This window comes from Clupea harengus, chromosome 26 (genome assembly GCF_900700415.2).
Source record: "Clupea harengus chromosome 26, Ch_v2.0.2, whole genome shotgun sequence".
Lineage (NCBI taxonomy): Eukaryota > Metazoa > Chordata > Actinopteri > Clupeiformes > Clupeidae > Clupea > Clupea harengus.
Genome location: NC_045177.1, coordinates 10,549,504 through 10,559,513, shown reverse-complemented (window position 1 = coordinate 10,559,513; position 10,010 = coordinate 10,549,504). Strand labels below are relative to the sequence as shown.

The window sequence follows — 10,010 nt, the reverse complement described above, 5'->3', positions numbered from 1 at the left end:
TGAACCAGATGGCAGATGCCACTGAAGGGATATCACTAAGTTGAGCTTTGGACTCGGGGCAGGGACTTTACTACAGCAAACGCTGAGGTTATGTTTGGTGATGTAGTCAGTTACCCTTAAAAAGGGATGATGTCTGCACCTATCGTGTTTATGTTTGGTGATGGAGTCAGTTACCCTTAAAAAGGGACGATGGCTGCACCTATCGTGTTTATGTTTGGTGATGAAGTCAGTTACCCTTAAAAAGGGAGGATGTCTGCACCTATCGTGTTTATGTTTGCTGATGTAGTCAGTCAGTTACCCTTAAAAAGGGAGGATGTCTGCACCTATCGTGATTTTCAGCATTTGACAGTCCTGCTCTGATAATACTGGCATTGTAGCTGATTTACAGTGAGATGCTAAAATAAATCACACCCAAAATGACCTGATTATCTACGACGACTGGGCTGATAAATGGATACTCCAAGGTAGAGATTCATAATAATAAAAACGTAAAAATCATAAACGCATACTCTGTATGTAACCACGGCGCTGTGTCAAAGGAAGGAACGAGAGGAAGAACCTTAATCACCCTAGTGTGAGGCAAGGCCTTGAAGCTTGTAAACAAAGTGGAGCCGACAGCAGTGTTACTTAAGGTTACGTCTTCGCTGTCATCTGAGGCTGCAGGCTTGGCGGAGACCTGGACCTGAGTTAAGGGAGTGGTGGGGGAGGCAGGGGAGTTCAGCACGGGCCAGGGTCCCAGGCCAGTCAAAGGGGTCAAGTGTGTGGAAGATTGTTCACGTTGTTGCACCGAGAAAAGTTGATTTATAAAGCGTCTTTCATCTTGTGTGGCATGAGGTAACGACATAAAAGAGGATTCACCAAGAAAAGGCTCATGCTCCATTTAAATTAAACTTGAATTAATGTTGTTGTGATGTTTGTGTGGCGTGAATAATGTGATTAAGTGATACTGTATATTATAAACAGACCTCGGTTGAATAGAGTAATTGAGGGCAGAGATACAATTACACTTAAGCAAATGCATACACTATCTTACTCTATATAACACACATACACACATACACACACACACAAACACACACACACACACACACACACAGAATATGGTCCCTGATGAGGACCCAGCCATTTCACATCTCCAACACAGCAGATTTTGGGCAAAGGTTGCTTGTCGTCTTGATGTTTCCACACAGGCACCCAAGTGTTAAGGCAAACAAGGAAGGCCCTTCCAGGTTTAGGACAGGAATCCAAAAACAAAAACAGAAAGCTGTGGAAAGAAGAGGTGAAACCCAATACTGTAGGATTCAAATGAGACATGGTTGATTCAAAACAGGAACACTGGCTTCTAATGAATTTCAGCAGAAGTCCGGAACATTTTTTCACGGACATCCACAAACATGAGGATCAACGGGAGACCTTATTTGTTGAATGATGCACTTCTGTACACTCGTTAAGTGCAATGAAAACAGGATATGGGGACAGTGTGTTTTAGTGGAGAACAACAAATAGACCCGTGTGGAGGAGACACCCTTCCCAACCCACACGGAGAACATGGCCTTTATTCAGGATACACAGAAACAGTCTCTTCTGGGAAAAGCAGAAGGCTTGTTTGTTATTCTTCCATAAGCAAACTGGTCTGTAACACTGGTAGAGGGCTAGTGTTTTTCCACCTGAGTGTGGAGGCTCAGCTTGGTGTGGCATGGCAAGGGAGGGTGGAACTATTTTGTGTGTGTGTGTGTGTGTGTGTGTGGGGGGGGGGGGGTTAGGGTTAATTATATAATTATATAATTATAGCATATGTTCTCTCCTATTGAACTACTTCATCACTAAATCACTTTAACACTTGAAGTGTTGAAAAATGCACATATTATGTGTTTGCTGGAAAACACATCATTTTTAATTATTAATGGGAACACAAATTAGCGTGGCGAAATGCGGGATGGCCTAAAGTGGTGATGGAAAAACACCATGCATGTCAGTTCAGCAATCACAGGAATTAGACTGCTCTATGTGTTAAACTCAAGGACATACAGATTTGTTGAAAAGTAATGGCTGAATCGAAGTCTGATGCAGTTTTTCACATTGCTTGTAAATAGGCTTAGATGGACATAGCCTGACAACAACAACAAAAACAATGAGGTGGCAGCAACATATCCATTTTATCATGTGATATAATGTGGATGAATCATAGTCTGTCTGGTTGCGTAATGTGAGGCGCACCCTACTCCCCCACACGAAGAGACTGGTGACTGCAGTTAGTTGATTTGATCAAAATGGACTACAGAGAGAGGAGGCATTGTCCGTCAACTCATGGCCATGTCGCCATCTACTGGTCATTTAAAGTACTACTCCACACCTTTACTTTCAGGCCTTTATTTATTTGCAAAATTATAGAAAAAATACAAAGAATACATTAGAAAACACATACAAAGCCATAAGAAAAACTTAGTATCATATCCTAAGGATGGTAATTAATAAATAATGACAGGTTTAACTGACAATTCCAAGTAATAAGTAAATATTTCACATAATAGTAATAAAAAGGTGAATAAATACGGAATTGAGAATGTGAGAAAATCATTGGTGTAACAGAAGGAATTGAGGGCTGTATTGTATAGCTGCACAAAAACATACATTTCAGCTCGGCTGTTAAATGAATCCATGAGTACAACCAACTGTTTTCCCATTTTAACATTTTAAAAGTGTATTTTACTCCACCTCAGCTGAGAGCCGCCTGGGTTAAGAGTTACATGAAGAAATGTAAATGTAAAGTAAAATATATTTCTATTAAATAAGTGAAAATGTACACATATACCTTCTACATGTTTGCTATTTCTGCCTATAGCCATGGCTAAAAAAAAAAATACAAGCCAGGGCTGAACATACAGCTGCCATGATTCTTGTTCCACGTGTGACCATCTTGCACAGTTCATAAAGGGCCATAAAGCCATAAAGGGCTTCATGTAGTGTTAACCACACAGGCAAAGCTACCTTGACATTTTCTAAACTAGGGATGAGACAATTCCCACTGAAGCTTGAGACTGTCCTGACGGCCCCGTTAAAGAGCTGATCTAACTGTACCTCAGCATGTGTCAGAATCTTCTCAGGTCCTTTGGTGAAAACGGCTCAGTGTGTTGGACATTCCTGACATTCCCAAGTATTCCCTGCCTACCATTTGCATTGCACTATTGGTAAGCCATAGCTGAATATAACGATATCATAGTTCATCTGCTGTACATTAATAATTTGCTACATTGACATATCACGTATCATTTAGAGAGTTAACTGACCTATGTGTGTGTGTGTGAGTAGGTGTGTGTGTGTGTGTGTGAGTGTGTGTGTGAACGTGTGTGTGTGTGTGTGTGTGTGTGTGTGTGTGTGTGTGTGTGTGTGTGTGTGTGTGTGTGTGTGTGTGTGTGTGTGTGTGATGAATGTGAGTATGTGTGAGTGTGTGATGTGTGTGTGTGTGAGTAAGTGTGTGTGTGTGAGAGTGTGAGTGTGTGTGTGTGTGTGTGTGTGTGTGAGTAAGTGTGTGTGTGAGTGTGTGTGTGTGTGTGTGAGCGTGTGTGTGTGTGTGTGTGTGTGTGTGTGTGAGTGTGTGTGTGATTGTGTGTGTGTGTGTGTGTGTGTGTGTGTGTGTGTGTGGGTGTGTGTGTGTGAGTGTGTGTGTGTGTGTGTGTTTGTGTGTGTGTGTGTGTGTGTGCGTGTGTGTGTGTGTGTGCGTGTGCGTGTGTGTGTGTGTGTGTGTGTGTTTGTGTGTGTGCACGTTGTTTGACCTCATACGTGTCTCTTCATGTGCAGGGCCAGGTGGTCGGAGCGTGAGAAAGCTCTCTGGCACAGCATACACTCGTAAGGCTTCTGGCCTGTGTGTTTGCGGAAGTGGCGGGTCAACTCATCGGATCGGGCAAACTTCCACCCACAACCCTCCCATGAGCAGTGGTAGGGTTTCTCACCTGTACATTATCAGTAGACAAGAGTACAAAAATACAAGTTTACATTATTTGCTTCCTTTCATGACAGTTCTGAAGTTACAGTGCAACGTGTTAATACATTTAAAAAAAGGTTTGGGTCAGGATTAGAGGTTTTTTTTCTCAGAATGTTGCAAAAAGTTCAATTGATTTGAATGGGCCACCCCTAACGCTCGGAGGTCTGACATTTCTTTATAATGACCGCTGCAAGAAATTATATATATCATTCCGCAAGTTGTCCGTTCACTTAACAAAACGAAAATGTATTGTAAGTTGAAGTCAGCAAGTAATAGGTTGCTATGCAACATCTGAAACTTTAAAGTTCTGTTTGCGTGAAGAACAATTTTTTCTTAGCGTAAGTCACGAGAGCCAAAGAAATCGTTAAAAAAGAGGTATTTTGGAGGAATGTCGTTTATCGTTTTAGCGGGATAATGTATAGTAAGCCGGTCAGTATCGGAAAGAAGTCCCCTCCGAAGTTTAATACAGTTACGGTTTAAAACAACTGTAAGCAGAAAGAAAGGCTGACAAATGATCATTGAATTGTCACAAATTGTCCTCACCTGTGTGAGTGCGCAGGTGTGCCTTGAGGTGTGAGCTCTTGGTGTAGGTCTTGATGCAGCCGGGGTATTCACAGCTGTGCACCGCAGCCCTCTTCTTCGCCATCCCCTTTTTGCCGCGTTTCCCTTCCATGCCTGTAGAGGGCACTGTGGAGTCAGGCAGCAAACTTGGTGTGGAGGCGTAGACGCCTGTTGCCTGCCTGTGGACAAAACCAACTGGTCCCACCTGGTGTGGGTACAGCTTTGGATGGTGGTGGTAGTTTGGGATGAAGTTGTAGTGAGAGCGCTGGGAATGCGCATCGGGTGCTTCTGCATCCACAGCTGCCACTGGTAGGAATCTGGAATCTGGAAAAGCCATCAGAGACGTGTGTTGAGGGAAGTAGTGGCCATAATCCCAGGACTTCGCTTTGCCGTGGCCGGCAGCCCCATGCTCGTTGGGGTCGTCTGTGTTGTGTCCAAACGGGATGCCGTACTGGTCGGCGTTGGAGTGGAGCATGTACTGCTTCCCCTGCATCTCCCCTGCGTAGCCCCCATTGTACAGCTCAGGGATGGAGCAGCTCACAGAGTCCTCCGGGGAGAGCAGCTCAGCCATCAAGCTGCCATTGCTGGCATAGTGTCTGTCCAGCCCTGCGTGTTCCTTCAGGACCCCCCCATCCTGAAGGGTCCCTTGGAACAACCTGCCTTGGTCCTGAGCCGCAGGCCTGTGAGAGTTGCAGTCCTGACTGCAGGTCTCCTGATCGGGTGAGGTGCTGCCCCAGCTCGACAGTAAAAACTCCATGTCCCAGTTTGCACCGTGCTCGTCCTCCAGCTGGGCCTCTCTGAGGGCCGGCGGCAGCTCCGGCGTGTCGTTACTGTGGTACTCCAATATGGACCTCCTGTCCTGAGAGTTAACGCTCAAAGAGCCATCCTCAAACCTCCAGACCTAGTGCCAATGCCACGCACAGGGGGAAAATAGGTTGGCCATGAATGGGATGTCATAATGTTGTTTACAAATTGTAATGGATTTTTGATTCATTAGATTAAATAAATAATTAAATCAATTCGAGCACAATCATATGACTATATCGCAATATCTTACATTTCATTATAAATCCCTTTCAATCAATTTAGTTTTGTTGACGAAATGTTTGAAAATGAAAAGTCTGACCCAGGGCCGATCTTTACCCGGCCTACATGGCGATTACAGTGACGTTTGTCAGCGAGGAACTCAAATTGAGTTGGGACTAGAATGGTATGGTATGAATGTCATTTTAAAGGATATCCCAACTTGATTGATGTTGCATTTATCTATTGCATGATCACAGCACAGAAAATTAGGTTAAACACTACAACTGTATAGAAACCAACAGGAACCAACCCAAACCCTTAGGAAGAATGTCAAATCCTACAGACAAGGAAGAAGCACATACCTTCATGTCCTGACCAAAGTCGGAGAAGTTTGAGAATGAACTGAACGAGGGCAGCACAGCTTGAGTTGCAGCCATCCGGTAAAGGCTTTCAAAATTCTCTGTAAAGATTCTAATTCTCAGAAAATGCGGTGGCAAGAAACCTTTGAGGAAAACTTTTTATTCAAATTATAAAAGTACAAATGACTGTTGGTAATTATACAATTGAGTGCTGCTAGCCCTGTCTTAGTTTTTACAGTTATACATTCAGATACAGTTAAATACAGTTAGTCCCCCCACCTCTCTCTCTCCCTCTCTCTCTCCCTCTCTCTCGCTGTCTGTCTGTATGTCAACCAGTCTCTCCTCCCCTCTCTGTCTCTCTCTCATAAGATAGACCCCCACTGATGCCTGGTCTGTCAGACCGTTTTTTTTGGCATGGGGCGTGGTTTCAAATGTGTGTTTCATGTCTATGTATATGCGTATGTGTGTGTGCGTGTGTGTGTGTGAAGGTGTGTGTGTGTGTGTTTGTGTGTGTGTATAAAACTGTGAAGAGCACAAGCATCATCCCTTGTCTGTTGTCCGTGTGTCTGAGCGGTGACCCAGCATTTCTGCTATCTGCAGTGAGCGGCAATATCACACGGCCTTCCTGTTCAGTTGGCCTGACCCTGCGCTAACAATCAGGCTAGCCTTCAAACTCACTCACTCACAAAGGCTTAAGAAAGGAAAAATATGTCTTGTAGAAGCATCCTGGTTTTGCATCCTCTCAGATTGGAATCTTTTTTTCTCTCTCTTTCTTTCACAAACATGCCACATGATAAATATGGTCGCTCCAAGAGGGTTTACTAAAAGTCATCCTATGGGGTTTAAAAGGACCACAAGGAAAGACTCCATTGACTAAACACTGTGGTCAGCTGTTTTATTCCTTTCAAAACTATCAATACACTTCACTGTTCAGATATTCAAATTGTGCATTGAACATTCATCTACAATGCAATTGGTCATTCCCAGTAGTGTTCATATATTGCACAATAATGATAATAATAATAACAATAATAATAACAATAATAATAAGTCCTTCTGTTGTCTGTCTGTTATAAATGTTATAAATCTACCACAGTTCGACCAAAGGGAAAGCCGCCATGTATGAACTGTGCAATGACATTTTCTTATCTTTTTTTGTCAGGATGTACACAGAACAACATAGACTATTACTTCTTCTTTCTTTGGGAGGTAATCCTCAATGTGCATATCTGGTATATTTTTAGTGGCAGAAATTACCAGCAGGTAGCCGTGGTAACCTGAAGTCAGAATGAGTTCAGTAAAATGTGTAAACAGCAGTTGTCAGATTAGACATTATCTCTGGTGAGGCAAGCCACATGTGTGAATGTATGTGAATGAGAATGTCCATGCTTCACATTAAGTGTCAGTGTGCTGAAATAGTTGAGCGTTTCACACAAACTGCATACAAAAATAAATGGAGTCAGTGAATGCATTCATATGTCATATAAACATGAGCATGTAAAGAGTAACTGTTCTGGATGCACTCGTAGCTACTCACACACACACACACACACACACACACACACACACACACACACACACACAGCCAGACAAACACACTTACACACTGACTCTAATGTATGTGTGAGTGAGTTTGTGTGCGTGTACGTGTGTGTGTGGGGGAAGGGGACGTGGACTTCTGAGAAGACCTGTGTGTGGCGGGTGATTATGCTCTGGCTGGTGTTTATCGGCGCGGGGGGGGAGCTGATGAGAGGGTGCTGTCCCAGGGCAGATAATAGAGACCTGGCTCACGAGAGGGGCCTGATGACTGGCCTCATCACAGATAAAGACTCGCTCAGCTGCTCCCGCGCCACGGGCACAAGACCGGGGGGAAGCGCTCGCTGGTTTCGTTAGCGGTTAGGAGACACACTTTGGAATCAAGTTTGGTGTCTTTGTGTTCAGCAGTTAGGAGGTGGTGGAGACCATTTATATATTTAGTCCTCTGTCGATAACTCAAAGATCTTAAAACTTTCTTATTTAATTCTGATGCAGCGTATGTATGTTTGACATTCATAGGGTATAGGAAACATCAAAGAAATGGAAAGGCTTAAATATATATATGAATAAATATATAAATACACAGAATATGTCAAATAAAAAGTGGAAGAGGTAGACAAAAAGAAAGAAATTGGGGAATTTTTTTTTTATAAGACCACTGACCTTCATTCTCAGTTTGGTCCTTGTTTTGGTCAGTCTTCCTTTACACACAGCAGGGGGACTTTTCACACCATCTTGAATATGCTTGAAGATCAGATATGCATCATTTAAACGTACAAACCGCTTCTTAATGTACATAAATACAAGCAGAAAAAATAAATAAACAATGTTTACTATTAGAGTGGTATGGCAAAATTCATAACACAAAGTCTCATCTCTGCCAATCAGCATGGCTGAATAGCATATGCTGTTATGCCTGTACATTAATGCATGGTAAATGTATCAGTCAAGACAGTCACATTTAAAAAGTGACTTAAACATTTTGTACCTATCCTATGCTCACACAAACACAGACGGCCTGAAATTAGAGATGTGTTTGGTTATTTGTGTATCGGACATATTCATTTAGAGAGGAAGGACACCACTGGTATTTGTGCATGATATCTGTCAGCACTCATGGCCAATGGTCTGTGGTAGAGCTAACATCAGCGGTAGAGGGGAGATACAGTGGGGAAAATAAGTATTTGAACCCCTGCCGATTTCGCAAGTTTGGCCACTTGCAAAGAAATGTGTGATCTATAATTGTAATAGTAGGTGTATTTTAACAGTGAGAAACAGAATATCAACAAAAAAAATCCAGAAAACTGCATTTTATAACATTTATGACTTAATTTGCATTTGATGCAGAAAATAAGTATTCAGCACTCATGGCCAATGGTCTGTGGTAGAGCTAACATCAGCGGTAGAGGGGAGATACTGTATATCCTTGATTATTTGTTGTGTTCTTTTAGTTTATGAATAGATTACATGATGCAGGTGGATGTGAAATAGTATGTTGCATGATTTATGACTTAGGACATAAGGACTTAGGACTTGCAGATAATCATCAAGCAAACATTTGTGGATGTAAGGTTTTATTTGGTGCTATATAAAGTCATAGTTACAATAATATATTTTTTATCTTCAGTAAGTTGTAAAATTTGTATAATGTTTACTCTTACTTCAAAGACAGATAATACAAGCACATCTCTGTATCTTTAGCGACTGTAAGGGCATTTTTTATTTGTCAATCTACATGTTATTTTCCAGCACATGGTCAACCTTGGACAACACTATTTCCCTGTTCCCAGCTGTAATATGTTTAACAGCCTGTTAAATCTGTTAACCTATTTACCATTTTATAAAAAATAACAGCAACTGGCATGGGACAGGTCATATCAGAAACTCATTTTATATACTGTAGATATTGTGTGTAAAGGTTTCACAACAGTTCCAGTTCATCCAGAATTCCAAAAAGGCTATTTTCTGTCAGTGGACAATTCTTGTTTCTCTAGAAATTCCCTTCTTCGTCATTAGGTGGTGCCACACAATCTTGTTAGAAAACAGGCCAGCTATTGTTGCAAAACCAACCAGTTGATATTAGTTCATTTTAAGGAGGGTAGGTCTCACATAATGAAAGTGAACCCAAGTGAGTATATGGCCATATCAGATTACATAATAATGTAATGATGTAATATATTGATTTTCCAGATGGCCATTCTAAACAGGTGTTCTTCCTCTATCAACTGCAGACAACAGCCTCCCCTGAGATCAGTCCAGCTTTGATCTCTCATAGATCTGCTACAGATGCAAACTGCAGCAGACTGAACTGAATTGTATCAAATCATTTCAGGCAAATAATAGCCCCTGCAGCTGAGAGATCAAGATGTTTGTCCGGGAATTCAGCATGGGTGCTCTCACCTTAGTTCTAGAATAGCTGACATGAACTCACTTCCTGTGGCTTTTAAGTGAGAGGATGGAGGGGGGGGGGGGGGGGGGGGGGAAACACCTTAAGATAGAACCTCCTTGAGTGTTGCACAGAGGATGTTGCGTTTCCTCATCTGCCC

General features: G+C 42.3%; 1 protein-coding gene across 1 annotated transcript; it reads right to left on the bottom strand.

Annotated features, from left to right (window-relative positions):
- Positions 1–3,693: 3,693 nt before the first annotated feature.
- On the bottom strand, positions 3,694–6,266 carry klf1 (Kruppel-like factor 1 (erythroid)). Its single transcript, XM_031563834.2, has 4 exons — positions 6,208–6,266; positions 5,932–6,029; positions 4,526–5,444; positions 3,694–3,950 (listed from the first exon to the last, which is right to left on the bottom strand). The coding sequence occupies exons 2-4, from the start codon at positions 6,004–6,006 to the stop codon at positions 3,775–3,777; spliced, it is 1,170 nt and encodes a 389-aa protein (XP_031419694.1). The 5' UTR covers positions 6,007–6,029; positions 6,208–6,266; the 3' UTR covers positions 3,694–3,774.
- Between the last annotated feature and the right edge of the window lie 3,744 nt (positions 6,267–10,010).

Excerpts from the sequence above, each read along its gene's own strand:
- klf1 (XM_031563834.2), bottom strand. The coding sequence starts at position 6,006 with ATGGCTGCAACTCAAGCTGTGCTGCCCTCGTTCAGTTCATTCTCAAAC. Across the intron at positions 5,445-5,931 it reads ACTTTGGTCAGGACATGAAG|GTCTGGAGGTTTGAGGATGG; the intron begins GTATGTGCTTCT and ends CATTGGCACTAG. Across the intron at positions 3,951-4,525 it reads ACACCTGCGCACTCACACAG|GTGAGAAACCCTACCACTGC; the intron begins GTGAGGACAATT and ends GATAATGTACAG.